General features: G+C 35.0%; 1 protein-coding gene across 11 annotated transcripts in view; it reads left to right on the top strand.

Annotated features, from left to right (window-relative positions):
- MLLT10 (MLLT10 histone lysine methyltransferase DOT1L cofactor) overlaps positions 1–15,678 on the top strand; it is a 253,347-nt gene that overhangs the window by 175,280 nt on the left and 62,389 nt on the right. For 8 of the 11 annotated variants that reach the window (XM_057543542.1, XM_057543540.1, XM_057543541.1 and 5 more), the window contains 4 exons: positions 304–556; positions 3,851–4,420; positions 11,621–11,665; positions 12,514–12,546. In XM_057543542.1, the coding sequence (XP_057399525.1) occupies positions 304–556; positions 3,851–4,420; positions 11,621–11,665; positions 12,514–12,546 (901 nt within the window). The remainder of the gene's footprint in view (positions 1–303; positions 557–3,850; positions 4,421–11,620; positions 11,666–12,513; positions 12,547–15,678) is intronic. The other 3 variants (XM_057543537.1, XM_057543538.1, XM_057543543.1) reach the window with 3 other exon arrangements.

Here is a 15,678-nt window from a genome sequence, read left to right as displayed (position 1 = left end):
TACTGTGTGTCACTTAATAAATACAACTAATATGTACTTTTACTAATTGCTGCAATTTGATGCTCAGTCATATTATAAATTATCTACATTTTTAAAAGAAATATTTGTACCAGACTCTAAAATAAATTGTTTTTACATGATTTTCTTAGGGAGACTGACTTGTTTTTATAACTGAAACTTTCATATGTTTATCTTTCAAGTCCAATAATTATTTATTATTAATGTGCCATCTTTTTTTCCCCCTGTAGCCAAATTTTAATCAGTTCTTTTTCCTTTTACTTCCTTTCTCAATCAAAATGTTAGACTTATACAAGCACTAGCAGCAACTCTATATCTGGATCGTTGAAGCGCTTGGAAGATACTGCAGCACGATTTACAAATGCAAATTTCCAGGAAGTCTCTGCGCACACTACTAGTGCAAAAGATGTTTCAGAGGCTAGAGGGTCAGAGGGCAAAGGGAAGAAATCTTCAGCTCACAGCTCAGGTCAAAGGGGAAGAAAGCCTGGTGGAAGAAATCCAGGAACGACTGTATCAGCAGCTAGTCCTTTCCAGCAAGGTATTAATTATGATATTTTAGTTGAAATACTTGTTCTTGTGATGATCAATAGTAGTTAAGTTTTATAAAAGAATTTACCTTTTACTTATAACTATTGGATAATTAGAGATTATTTTATGATTAGATGCTATAGTAAGATTACTTCAAAGACTAGTATTCCTTCTTCAAATGTTTCTGGGAACTTTGCTTTCTTTTTGTGTTATGACCTGTGCTTCTAAAGTTGAACTGTAATTTTTTTAATGTTTAAATAGATGTGGAATAAAGTTTAAGTCTGAGGAGAAAAACAATAAAAGCTGGAGTTTTCCTTTCCTTTCTGCTCAACAGAAAAGTCATTCTAATTTATAAATTGTTTTTATTTGTCTTTCCCAGTTGAACACTAAAACTGTTAAGGTATACATTTTCAGTAAGTGAATAAGTACTGAGTAATTTTTAGGGGAGCTAAATAGTTCTCGGTAAATAATACTTGCTGATTATTAATGTATTTATTATAAAGCTTGAAGATGAAAGTAGAATTTTGCTCAGCCTACATATCTTTTGGTAATTATGGCTGCTGTATGTACAGGATGCCCAGTTAGTTTTGAGTTTTAGTTAAACAACAAATTATATTTTTCAGTGTGTGTCCCATGCGTTTATTTGGGACATACTTATACTGAAAAATAATTTGTTGTTTAACTGATACTCAGAATTAACTAGGCATTCTGTGTTTTATATGACAAGTCTGTTTTATGGAGAACAAAATAACTCAGCTAAACCTTAGATTCTAGGTTTTTATTTTGAAATAAATATGTTGAGAAATGTAAGTGCTGAAACTGTTTGAGACAAATATATTTAGTAAAATAAAGGCCTCCTCTCCCTCGCCCCCACCCCTGCCCTTTGTCCCTTAGGAGTAAATGAGGGAAAAAGTTGTCCTTTTCTTTACCCTGTTAAAGCTTTTGCTGACAATAAAAATTATACCCAGAATCTACCAGAACATAATTTGAATATGTAGAGAGATGCTTAGTCTCCTGACCTCTTCATTAAAAAGTATATTCATATATTTTTAAACTAAGTTATTTTGGGCTTCAAGATTTTCAAGTCCTAGACTTTTTTTTCTTTTTTCTTTTTGCCTCCTATAACAAAAAATTAGACAAGTAGAAAAGAAATGAAATGCTAAATTTGCTGTTTTATGTTTAATAAACTTACTGTATATTATTTTTATGATACTTTGGAAAACAAATAGTGAAACTGTAGTTTTTGGTTTTTTTGTTTGTTTGTTTGTTTTTGTCACATGGCTTTCGGGATCTTAGTTCCCTGACCAGGGATCAAACCTGGGCCACGGCGGTGAAAGTGCCGAGTCCTAACCACTGGACCACCAGGGAATTCCTGTAAAACTAATTTTTATGTAACTTCATTCACGTTTTGAATGTGATTAGCAGAATTCAATCATCTCTTCTCTATAATTAAGACCTTATTTTGTACTTCTAAAATTGCATTTTTGAGTCTTTAATGTTATCTTTGAAGTACTAATTCATTTAGAAAAGAGAGCTCTCATTTTCTTAAACTTCACAATATTGGAGAGTCTTTCCCTGCTTCTGTTAAGATATGGTAGAGAACGTGTTATGTTTTTATATCTGAAGTAATATCCTAAAAAGTTTTAAAAGTTGAAATTTAAAGGTAGGGCATTTAAGGTAATTGGTTGGCTTTTTTTTTTTAATTGCAGGTAGTATGTGAATTTTAGAAAATACACATTTAAAATATTGTGTATACTAAGTGTTTTAAAGTATTTGCTATGCTGTCGTGAGCTTTTAACACCAGCTGTAAAAACAAAAATGTGCAGAAAAAAAACAGATGGTGACAGATCAGAATGGATAATAAAGAACTTCTTTATAGCTGCTAATTAAGTGGCAAATTGCAGTTATCCTTAAATGATTGATGTAATGTAAATGGCTTCTTAATATGTATATATTTTTTTTACACAGAAATGGCCTGAAAATGGTCACATAGGTACAAGTAATTTTGTAAATTAATAAGGCAGATATTCTCTTGAAGGAGTTAAATTTTAGAACTATTAATTGTTTTTAATGAGCCATTTTAGAAGAGCTTAAAATTTAAAAACCAAAACCTTGAGACTTTAGTTAAAAAGAAATTATTTCTTATGTGTAGGGAAAAAATATCTTTGTAAATATTTAGGTGGATTTATGTGTGATTACTTACGAATGTGCTCTGCAGTACAATTTAACACAACTTGGAATTTCCTTTCCACTGCCAACAGAACACGTTATTTTGAGCTTTCGTTTCTTAAAGACATTAGTTAAAACATGACATAGTTTAGTTTTATGAAACACAATAGATGTTGGTCAAAACTGAGTCTAAACACTTGTTACTTCATTTGGCAAGCGTGGCGAGAGTGTTTGATGAAGTGGGATGGTGGATCGAATTTGTTTCATCCCAGCCATTAGTTTTAACCTGGTAAATAAAAACCTTGAGGTTTTTATATCTCATAATGACACGGTGGGCTTACTAATATTCTTTAAAGAGTGGGGAAAAAATAAGCAGTTGTGAGAGATTCATGAGAGGTGCCCCTCCTATGATTTTACTTTCATAAAAGCAATAACAGAATATAAGTGGCTGGTTTCTTTTCTTTATGCATCTCCATGGGAGGTGGACTGGGAGAATGTGAGTTATATAGATTAGGTTCCATATGATCATTATTAGATCAAATCCATGTTTTGGTGGGGTAGATATAACTGAATGATAACATTCACCAACATTATCTTGAAGTTAAAACTCAGAACTTAACGACCTGAGCAACATCTTTTGGATCTTATTGTATGTTGGGAACATTTATAATCATACCTTCAATAATTGCAAGAAAGGAAGTTCCCAAAGCCATTCAGAGTTCAATCATAGTCATTTCAGAGTCTCCTTGAGACTTTGCTTTGCTTTGGTCCTTGCTCAAGCATACACAAGGCATTTGGGGGAGAGTAGAGGAATGCTGCCATGGTAAAAGGTAGGTTAAATAAAGCACATCTTATATCTTGGTAATTGTACAAGTAATAGCTTATAATTCAAGAGTTAATATTCAATTTAATAACTATAAAATAAGTATTTTTAGAACATAATTTTATAGATAAACTTGATTTCAGTAATAATCCTTAAAAAAAATCTAGCTTTGTTACATACTGATGTCCTAATAAGTTTTATAGTTTTTTTCATCCTCTCTTTTTGATGTTTGTGTCATTTCTACTGCTCATGGGAACTTTTGCATCCAATTTTTTCTTTTCCTACCCCATTTTTTTTTTTCCCCCACTACAGGCAGTTTTTCAGGAACTCCAGGCAGTGTAAAATCATCTTCGGGAAGTTCAGTACAGTCTCCCCAGGATTTCTTGAGCTTTACAGACTCAGATCTGCGTAATGACAGTTACACTCACTCCCAACAGTCATCATCAACCAAAGATGTACATAAAGGAGAGTCTGGAAGCCAGGAAGGGGGGGTAAATAGTTTTAGTTCCATAATTGGTCTCCCTTCAACCTCAGCTGTTATTCCGCAGCCTAAAAGCTTTGAAAATTCACCTGGAGATTTGGGTAATTCCAGCCTTCCTACAGCAGGATATAAGCGGGCTCAAACTTCTGGCATAGAAGAAGAAACTGTAAAGGAAAAGAAAAGAAAAGGAAATAAACAAAGTAAGCATGGGCCTGGTAGACCCAAAGGCAACAAAAGTCAAGAGAATGTTTCTCATCTCTCAGTTTCTTCTGCTTCACCAACGTCATCTGTAGCGTCAGCTGCAGGAAGTGTAACCAGCTCTAGTCTCCAGAAATCCCCCACGCCGCTCAGGAATGGGAGTGTGCAGAGTCTTAGTGTGGGCTCCTCTCCACTTGGTTCAGGTAGGCTTGGCCACTTGTTTTCTCCCTCCCTCCCTCCCTCCCAACTCTCCCTCCCACCCACCCACCCACCGCCACTGCCACTGCCACTGCCACCACCACCAAGCAAAATTTATTTTATTAAAAAAATTTTTTTTAAATTTATTTATTTTTGGCTGCATTGGGTCTTCGTTGCTGCGCACAGGCTTTCTCTAGTTGTGGCGAGCAGGGGCTACTCTTCGTTGCAGTGTGTGGGCTTCTCATTGCGGTGGCTTCTCTTGTTGTGGAGCACGGGCTCTAGGCGCGTGGGCTTCAGTAGTTGTGGCACACGGGCTTAGTTGCTCCACGGCATGTGGGATCTTCCTGGACCAGGGCTCGAACCTGTGTCCCCTGCATTGGCAGGTGGATTCCTAACCACTGTGCCACCAGGGAAGTCCCTGCAAATTCATTTTAAACTATCATTATGATAATACTGTGAGTTGCTAAGTGACATTTAATTATCTTAATGAAAAGGGTTATGATCTTAGGAGGACAGTTTGGTCTTTGGAAAAGACATTTGGCACTAATCCAGTTTTACTTAATATAGGCTAAGTAGTTGTTGGTTATTCATTTCTTTTTTTAAGGAATATTTATTTATTTTTAAAAATTAAGGCTGTGCTGGGTCTTCATTGCAGCTCGTGGGCTTCTCTAGTTGTGGCACTTGGGCTCTAGAGCGCACGGACTTAGTAGTTGCGGCACATGGGCTTAGTTGTAGTATGTGGGATCTTAGTTCCTCGACCAGGGATTGAACTCCAGCCGCCTGCATTGGGAGCTCGGAGTCTTACCCCCTGGACCAGGAGGGAAGCCCCGGTCATTCATTTCTTACGAAACACCTAGAATTAATTTCCCATTTTTGTTTTTGCTTCACTTGCATAGTATTTTAAAAATCAACTCAGAATTCACATTTAAGATGTGAGAGTTTTTGCACTGTTTTTGATTGGTATTTGTTTTGGGGCTTCCTTTCCCTACACTTCAGTTAGTCTTCATTTTGTCAACAATTCCTCACACAAATTCTACTTGAATTAACTCCATCTGGAGTATTTTTTAATCAGTGATAAATGATTTAAATTTATGGACTTTAAAAATCACATTTTATTTCAGGAGATATCTGAAATGACTTATATCATTTTTGTTTTCAACTGTGTTTACCAGTATTTTACCATTATCTTTACTGTAGTATGAATGAATTTATATATGTTCTTATTCACCACATTGGGATGCTTTTTTAACCTATAGTTTGTAATGTGAATATTATTTTCAATTTTAAAAAATTTTAAGATTCGTGTTTTTAGGAACTTAACAGTGTGTATATTAGCTAAATGTCAACATTTATCTTTTAAATTGCATCTTCAATTTGAGATAAATGATTTTAAATAAGTGTTGATTGTAAATCTTAGCCATGTTTTGATTTTAGATTTCTGATTGTAGAAATGATGAAATTTTGGCTTAAAAAAAACCATTATGGGTTTTATCAGTTCTGTTAGTTGATGGAGAGGATAGGTAGAAAATGGCATGGAAAAATAATAAATAGAATTTAAATGAAGGTTATTCACGTATATTATATAAATATAGAATTTTGGATTGTTTTTATAATTGTACAGACATTAATTTCAGTAAGTAAACATAAGAAAAACCATTATAAGGGAGAAAAGAGCACATGTAAAGGTCAGATATGAAAAGTAGTAACTATTAACTACCATTTGTTTTGTGCCAGCATCTGTTAAGTGCTTTACACTTATTAACTTGTTTAATCTTCAGAGCAGTTTTATGAAGTAAGGGCTATTAATACCCCTGTTTCACAGCTGATAAAACTGAGGCTTAGACAGACAAAATAAGTTGCCCAAGATCACACAGCCAGAGATTTCTTTCTCTTTTTATTTCTCATAGCTAGCTTCTGTGCCTGTGGTGGACCTGTTTGACAAATTTTTTGGAGAAATGAGTAGAAACTATGGAAGGATTGTTTCATTAGTAGCGTTAAAGATGGTTGAGAGCAAGATTCCCCAGTCTTAGCACTATTGACATTCTGGTTGGGATAATTCTCTGTTGTGCATTGCTGTCCTGTGCCTTGTAGGATGTTTATCAGGATTCCAAAACCTTACCCACTAAATGCCAATAGCACCCAAGACTCCCCCGCCCATAGTGACAGTCAAAAAATGTTCAGGTTGGGGAGGGGGGTATATTGCCCTTTGTTGAGAACCACCGTTTTAGAGGGGAAAAATAATAAATTGCAGTGAGAAATAAGTCCATTGAAAAGATTTTAATATGTTGCACACTTAAATATACGTTTTATTTATATAGTATGTTTCCTTTGAGATCAGAAGAGCTTAGCAGTTAGCCATAGCCCCTAGTCACAAGAAATAAATTTAGACATTTCCTCAGAAAAAATTTTAGTTCATATTTATTTTTAGCAAGAGGCACAGAAATCAGGTGAGTAACATATTGAGAAAATTAGGCCTAAATTTGCTCTAATGAAAAGAGATCCTCACCAATATACTGTCCATAGGGGCATAGTCTGAAAATTACTGAATTTCAGAAATTGCATTTGATGCCATTTGAAACACACATCCTCAATTTAATGGACTTAAGCTATTGATTTACATTCTTAAAAGATTTTCCTAGCTGTTATTGATTTAGGGAAATTTTAGGTGTGGGAAATCATGTTTTTTACACACTGATTACTTTGTGAGGGCAATGTTTGTGGTACATCTGTGGCAGAAAAATAAGAATTTGTATCCCTTTTACCTCACCAGTAGGTAGACAAAAATGTAGGGAGAAATTCCCATAAATGTTATTTCACCAAAATAAATGACTTAAATTTAGACTTGTCAGGATTTTTTTTTTTCTTAAACTTGAGTTTTAAAATCACTCTGAAGAGTGTATATATCTTGTTAAAGCCATAATTAGGGAATAAGATTAGTTGTTGAAAACTATTTGAGGTAATATATTATTTAATCTTACACATTTTACTAAAAGTTTTATGACTAGATCAGAGCACTCTCTCACTGATAAGCGTAGTACTAAAAAGTCTTTTCTTATCTAGAAGCTGGCTAAATGCCATGAGTATTTAGGAATTACGCCTTCTTACCATAAGTTAAGAATTGCTAACTGCTGTTGAAACTTAGCATGTGCTGCACACTGTCTTAAGCACTTGACAGGCATCAAGTATTATCGCTCATTATATAGAAGAGGAAACAGAGACAGAATTCTCACAGCTCTAAGTGGTGGAGCTATGCATTTTCCTTGATTCCAGAGACACTTAATTATAAAATTCAAGGGATGTTTGCTGATGAGGGTGTAAAACCTTGCTAGTATACTGTCAGTCATGCTTTAAGCAATGGGATCAACAAGAGAGTTTGAGCCAATAATTTAACTTGCAACAATAGTACCTCCTACTAGTATCAAAATGTTAATTTTTCCTTTGGACTAATTTTAGATTGAGAAAGCACTTAGTAATTGTAAAAGCAGAGAACTCGCTCCTGTATAAATAAGTCAGAAGGAGAAAATGTGTACTGTGTTACCAAGAATTGTTTTTCATGATGCCCTTTTAAAGATTCATGTGCAAGTAACAATGCAGGTGACCTTGTAAACACCTGCTAGTTATAAGGTTAGACTATAACAAGCACTATAATCCTAGCTCCAGGAGGTTAGGGGCTGTGTTTGTCATGTTCATTACTGTCTCCTCACTGCCAGCACAGTGCTTTGACCATAATAAATGCTAAACATTAAAAAACAAAAAAAAGAATGAATACTATTAGTAATCACTGAGAATGTTATCATGTGTTTAGTAGTATCCTGTGTGATTTTGTACTTGTCTTTCAAGTGTTTTTGCCAGATTGCAAGTGAAATTATTTATTGTAAAGCTTTTCACGTATCAATAGTATTACAGACCAGTTTTAGGATATATAATTAGTTGGAAAAGACCATGGACAAGATGAAATTTGAATTGTACTTTGGAGTAGGCAGAAAACGAAGGCCAACATTATTATCAGAAAAGATAGTAAAGGTATATTTGAAGGGTAAACTTCATAGAAACAAGAAGCTTGTGTTTGTGGGATAGTTAGAAGTAATGTTGATTAACTAGAGCAGGATGAGTTTATGGAGAGTTGAATGCCAGGCTGAAGAAATCAGACTTTGAGGCTAGTGGTCTTTCTCCTAGAATTAGCATTCTGGACTTAATTCTGGCAACTTACTATTAAAAGAATTTTAGAGTAATCAAAATTCTCTCATGACATGTTCAAATTATAGTAGAGCATATGTAGCAAGATATTTATTCTAGGAGGCCTAGATCTAGTCAGAATAGAAACCCAGAAAACACCTCTAAACTTGTCTGATCAAGGGTTTGTATTGTAATATTTTTATTAAATCGCAGTACATCCTGATAAATGACCTACTGTTTTATACTGACTTGTACAAAATGTTTCAAGCGGCTACTAAAGGTTGTAAGTTTTGGCTTACAGATTATATTAAACTTTTGATTGAATTCTTTCCTACATATGTTCTTTTGAGCTCTTAACAGGCACCTGGTCTTTTCAAACATTGAAAATTAAGATGTTGAGAACATTGAATATTTTGGAAGAGTTGACATGCTGTATTTGTCCTGTTGTGTTTTCCTTTTATTTTTTAATTTATTTGTTTGTTTTTGCCTGCGTTGGGTCTTCGTTGCTACGCGCGGGCTTTCTCTAGTTGCTGCAAGTGGGGGCTACTCTTTGTTGTGGTGTGCGGGCTCTAGGTGCACGGGCTTCTGTAGTTGTGGCTCTCTGTCTCTAGAGCGTAGGCTCAGTAGTCGTGGCGCATGGGCTTAGTTGCTCCGCGGCATGTGGAATCTTCCCGGACCAGGGCTCAAACCTGTGTCCCCTGCATTGGCAGGCGGATTCTTAACCACTGCGCCACCAGGGAAGTCCCCGTTTTCCTTTTTATCTCAACCACATTAGGAGAGTTTATGATTTAGTAAAGTGAAAGTTAGCATTTTTTCTTCACAAAAATCAACATCTTATTTTCTCTGAGAAAAGTTTGGTATTTTTTAAATGATGGTGGTTTAACATTAATTTCTTTTCTTTGGGCATGCTCTGTCCTTTCAAAGTATACGGTTCCCTGCTTTTTTTTTTTTTTTTTTTAAACTCAGTCTCTAATTCTTTAATAGAATGCTGCTATACCTTTCTCAGTTAAGATACCTGAAATCTGTTTCAGTGATGGAATTCTTTAGTGGTGATACATGCTATAAAAGGAGATTCTGGAAAGGCAGTCCTTTGGTTGTGAGACTATGTACTTAATCTTAAATTGTTGCTGATTTCACAAAGACAAGTTATTACTATGAGTATATCGCCTCAATAGAAGTTTCTTCTGGCTTCTACTGAAATATGAAGGTTATGAAAGTTTAACTTGAGCCTGTGTAACTATGAAAGGGAACTTGTTAAATGTATCCCTGTTTATGTCATATCTACTTATGTTGATAAAGTGAAACTGAGAAGTCTTTTTTTGATAAAATATTTTAATTAGAAATAGACTGATTCTGTAAACAGGTAAGGGAATCATATAGATAAAATATTAATCTAATAAACTCATGAGAGTAGAGTTACTAACACAGTACTGTAGATGAAGGAGTAGTTACAGTTAGTGAACATAATTCACATCTAAATGACTCAGGTTCATGATCTTACATACATTGATTATATTGGATTATAAATGAAAATCATAAAGGATATTGGATGCTGCTAAGACCAGGATATACCTTGGAATTTGCTTTCTTAGAAAATCCCCTGATTTTGTTTTGGCCTTTGATGATCTGAACATTTGCTGGCCCTATGTCATGGCTGTCTTTCTATAAAAGTACTAGATCAAAGGCCAGAATAGCCATATTCCAGTTTTTTTGTCCCCACTGAGAAAATCCTTCTCATGAGTGTCCTTTGATTATTTTTTTAGCACCATTCCAAACAACTACCATTTCTCTATAATGTAACATGTCTATCTCTTTAATAGCCTTTTAAAATCTCACTTGTATTGCATTTGTTAATGAAGCATTAAGGTGGCAAATTCTCCCACCGTGGCTCATTTTCGAGGGTCATCTGGAAAGGACTTACACTAAACTGGCCTAAGTGTTTGATTTTTTAACAGTATCTAATGTCAAGTTCTTTTAACATTACAGTGATTGAAAGTGAGTGCTGGCTTCCTCTACCTTGCTTTGTCTTTCTTCTTAATTTCAAGTTATTCAGAGTGGGCCCATGATTAGACTTAAGTTCTGAGGTAGATGTGTGAGTGATGGTTGCCTGGAAGGCTCTGCTGTACACCTGGTTCCTAGAGGTCATGTTTTTGGTTAAGTAATAGCCAGAGAATTCCTGTGGTGGCTTGCGGGATCTTAGTTCCCCAACCAGGGATCGAACTCTTGCCTCCTGCAGTGGAAGTGCAGTCTTAACCACTGGACTGCCAGGGAGTTCCCAGGCCAGGACTTTTGAGTCACAGCCTTAGCACTGGTTTTATCGATTATTTTTCGTTTGGAGTGTCAAATGGAAATTAATTTCCCATTTCTGAGCAGATTTTGCTTTTAGCAGTGTTTTATTGCTTCATGTCACCCTCTGCTCGTTCTCCTCATTTGGGTGGAGTAAAAGAATAAGAGTAATGGCTTTTCATTCATTAGCATCATCAAAAATGAAAGGTACAAGAAAGTAAGCAGAGTGTAGTTTAATGAGTTTTATGTTGTTATGTAAGTCATAATGGATTTCTGCTCAGATATAAACTAAATAATTTTCATACTTAAATTGTAATTTCTAATTGAACATAGGATTCAAATGTGTTTGATACACTGTTCTCATCTAATGAATTATATAAAGCACGTTAATCTCATTGCCTAACTGTACTTCCTCATAGAAGTGAATCCATTTATTCTTAAATGCTTGTTATACAGATTCATTTGTAAGCTCTTCTGTCTTTTCCTCATTCGTTGCACACATATACATGCACACACATTTCTACACTGTCCTGTTAAGATTTGTGAGAATGCCATCATGTTTGGTTGGTCCTCCTACCCCTTATGTCCCAATTACTGGCTCATAATTTCTGTTCTTGCATTTGTTTGCCCTGCTCAGCTAGACTTTTAGGTGAATGTTCTCCTGTTTTTCTGGCCTGTTTCTTTTCTGCCCTTAACTCACTGGCAACTTCTTTGCTGATTTCCTTTCTCCTCCCTCCCAACAGAAATTTCCATGCAGTATCGGCATGATGGAGCTTGTCCAACAACTAGTAAGTTGTCTAACTGGGTTGGTAACCCAGACTTTTTGACTCCTACTCTAGTGCTTTTTCTAGTATATTATGCCACTTATGAACCTTTAAATTTTAATTTTCTAAAATGCAGTTGGTTCTTAATTGAATAGATTTCTTTCTCCTACAAAGGTAGCTTAACTTGCTGCTTTGTCCTGTGTTCAGGATCCATATTATAGTCAAATTGTGACCAAATTTTGTTGATTGCTGGCCTTTTAATATGGTGCTTCCATTGTAGAATTGTGACTTCTGTTCCCCAATGAAGTAATATTTTCAGTTTTTTGGTTTTCACTAATCTTAATGTTAATAATTGTATATTGGCATTAGATATCTTTTTTGCTTAGGCCTCTGCATATCTTGAGCCTATTATACTAAAGTCTAGGAATTGAGAATGTTTTATCAGGTTAGATGATAAAATGAGGTTTTTCGTTATAATAAATACTATTAAGTGTGACCAAAGGTGGATTTACCTATATAGAATTGCATCTTATAGATACTGACTTTCAGCCAGAAAGACATTACATAGTTAGACTACTAAACGTCTTTTTAAAAGTAGCTTTATTTATTACTAAGGAGATTTGTCATCATTATGACAGTATATCTGACATATTATTTAAATTTAGTAGGTAATATATTGGCAAGTGAAATGCAATATCTAGAAATTTATACCATGTGAAGACTGAGCCAAGCTTGTAGTTTTAATGATTTAAGGAATGATCCAAGGTAGACTTACTGAGATTTTATTATACTGATGCAGCCTATGCCTATGTATTTCTTTTGTGTGTTTGAGAATGATCTTAACCTGAAGTCCTTTTTTCCTTACTTAAAAGCTTTCTCAGAGTTGCTGAATGCAATACACAATGGTAAGTTTTATTAGAATCTTCTCTGGTGGTTCATTTATTACAAAGGTTGCCTTTTGTAGAGAATCCCAATTGAAAGCTTGCATGTTCTATTGATGAAACCTAGCTCTGAATCAGTTGTTCAGCACCTTAGTGAAAACTTTTTGTGGATTGCCTACAGGAGGATAATAGGTCAACTTAGTTCATCAGTTTGGCTTTTATTGTCTCTTTGTAAGGCAAAATGGTGATAGTGTTGTTCTACCTTTATGAAGGTCATTTTTCTATTTTTGCAGATAGTTTTTTCTAGTTCTTTTGAGCTCTGGCTTGCCAGTGCAGTTGGTGATTGGTACCTACATCAGGAATTTGCTGCTTCTTCCACAACTGGGAATGTGAATTTTATTTTTAGGATTAAAATAATAATAATAGTTTTATTATTCTATCTCTCTATTCCATTTAGTGAATAAACATAAGATAGCCTTTTAGATTATGTCTAATTTGAGGCCAGCTTTTTACAGGGGACTTGCATCTTTTGCAGGATTGGGTTCTGAAATCAGAATATAAGGCAAATGCTACCATTTTTTTAACTGTTAAGATATACTTATAATGGAGTTTATTTTTGCAAAAGTGATAGTTTCTTCAGTTCCAAGAACCTTCCTTAATTCTTTGCTGTTCAAAGAAAATTCTTGAATCTAGTATCATCTTTGTTGATTATCTTTTTTAGTCATTAGCTGACATACCTCTTATTTGTTCAAGACTGTTTAAATGATTCCAGCAGTTTTCCCAACACATTTTCATTAACTTTCTGAAATCTTGCGTATTTTGCTAATGTAGTTTAATTTGCAGTCGTTTTGCATTGCACTTGGATTAAATTGTCAGGTGTTTACAAACCTATAGCCAGCAAGAGACTAATGGCATGATGAACAGGCATAGACACTGTGTTGATTTGAGGGCTAGTGTGGTTGGGATGGGAAACCCCTAATGAGCATTTTATTAATGGGTACATTTTTAAAATAACTCTTGCTTCCCTGTGTAACCTGGAACTGCAGACTCTTAGAATAAATACTCCAGATAAAAAGGAACTCTTGAATATTAGGTATCTAGAGGAAAAGAGATTAGAAGCATTCTTAAAAATAAACCAAATATGTTACCATTCTTTGATAGGAAAGTATAAAACATTTTCAGTTTGCATAGGTAAATTTAGACTTGCTCTTTAATTTTGGAATATTAGAATTTGGAGGCATGCTGAAAGTTTGAAAAGAGTATATTTGGGGTAAAAAAGAAAGTAGATACTATTGGGAGCCACCGAAATCCTTTGCCATTATTAACTGACATAGTACTGGGTTGTATTAATTTAACAGGCCAATTGTCATGTTTCTTTGCATGGGTGAATGAAGTTAATGTCATGGGATTAATATAATGAACACAGGTTTTCTTTAAAATCTTGGGTTATTTTGTAACTGGAAATTTGACCCTCATCACCCATTCCATCCCATCCATTGACGGACATTTAGGTTGTTTCCATGTCTTGGCTATTGTAAATAATGCTGTAGCGAACATGGGGGTACATATATCTTTTTGAATTAGTGTTCTTGTCTTCTTCAAATAAATGTGCAGAAGTGGATCCATGTGGTAGGACTTTTTTTGTTTTTTAAAGGCACCTCCAAACAGTTTCCCAATAGTGGCTGCACCAATTTACATTCTCACCAACAAGGGTTCCCTTTTCTCCACATTCTCACCGATACTTATTTCTTGTATTTTTGATAATAGCCATTCTAACAGATGTGAGGCGATATCTCGTGACTCTGATTTGCATTTCCCTGATGATTAGCGATGTTAAGCATCTTTTCATATGTCTGTTGGCCATCTGTGTATTTTCTTTGAAAAAATGTCTCTTCAGATCCTCTGCTCAGTTTTTAATCGGATTTTTTTCCCTCTTGAATTATAGGAGTTCTTTATATATTTTGGATATCAACTTCTTATCAGATACAATTGACTCTTCAACAGTTGAAGCAACTAGGGGTTAGGGGTGCTGACCCCTGAGCAGTTGAAAATCAAGTACTGCTATCTCTGCCTTAGAAACAAAGGAAATGACAAATGACTCACCCAAAGCAAGAAGCAGAAACAGTTTAGATAGAACCAAAACTTAAACCCTGGTTCATTTGATTCCATGTATTATGATTTTGAAGCGAACACAAACTTTCCCCCACACTTAAAGATTTGTAAAATGAAAATACAGGTACTATGTTTATTGAAAAAAAAAACATTAAGTGTACTTGCGCAGTTCAAACCCATATTCAAGGGTCAGCTGTGTATGATTTGCAGATATTTTCTCCCTTTTGGTAGGTTGCCTTTTCATTTTGTTGATGGTTTCCTTGGCTTTGTGGTAGCTTTTTACCACTTGTTTATTTTTGATGTATTACCACTTGTTTATTTTTGTTTTTGGTATCAAGTCCAAAAAATCATCACCAAGAGCAATGTCAAGGAGCTTACTGCCTATGTTTTCTTATAGGAGTTTTATGGTTTCAGGTCTTACATTCAAGTCTTTAATCCATTTTGAGTTGATCTTTGTGTATAGTATAAGTCAGTGGTCCAGTGTCATCCTTTTGCATATGGCTGTCCAGCTTTCCCAGCACAATTTATTGCAGCGACTGTCCTGTCCCCATTGTATATTCTTGTCTCTTTTGCCGCAAATTGACCGTATATGCTTGGGTGTATTTCTGGGCTCCCTATTCTGTTCCATTGATCTATGTGTCTGCTTTTATGCCAATACCATACTGTTTTGACTACTGTAGCCTTGTAATATAGTTGAAATTAGGGAGCATGATGCCTCCAGGTTTGTTGTTCTTTCTCACGATTGCTTTGGCTATTTGGGGCCTTTTGTGGTTCCATACAAATTTTAGGATTGTTTTTTCTATTTCTTGGAAAAGTGCTGTTGGAATCTTTATATGGATTACACTGAATCTGTGGCTTCCTTTGGGTAGTGTGGACATTTTAACAGTATTAATTCTTCCAACCCGTGACTAAGGAATATCTTTCCATTATTTGTGCCTTCAATTTCTTTCATTAATGTCATTTAGTTTTCAGTGTAGAGATCTTTCACCTCCTTGGTTAAATTAATTCCTATGTATTATTCTTTATGATGCAGTTGTTAATGGG

Source organism: Balaenoptera acutorostrata, chromosome 3, assembly GCF_949987535.1.
Source record: "Balaenoptera acutorostrata chromosome 3, mBalAcu1.1, whole genome shotgun sequence".
NCBI classification, from domain to species: domain Eukaryota; kingdom Metazoa; phylum Chordata; class Mammalia; order Artiodactyla; family Balaenopteridae; genus Balaenoptera; species Balaenoptera acutorostrata.
Note: the sequence above shows the minus strand (reverse complement) of the source record. Positions and strands in the feature narration are given on the sequence as shown.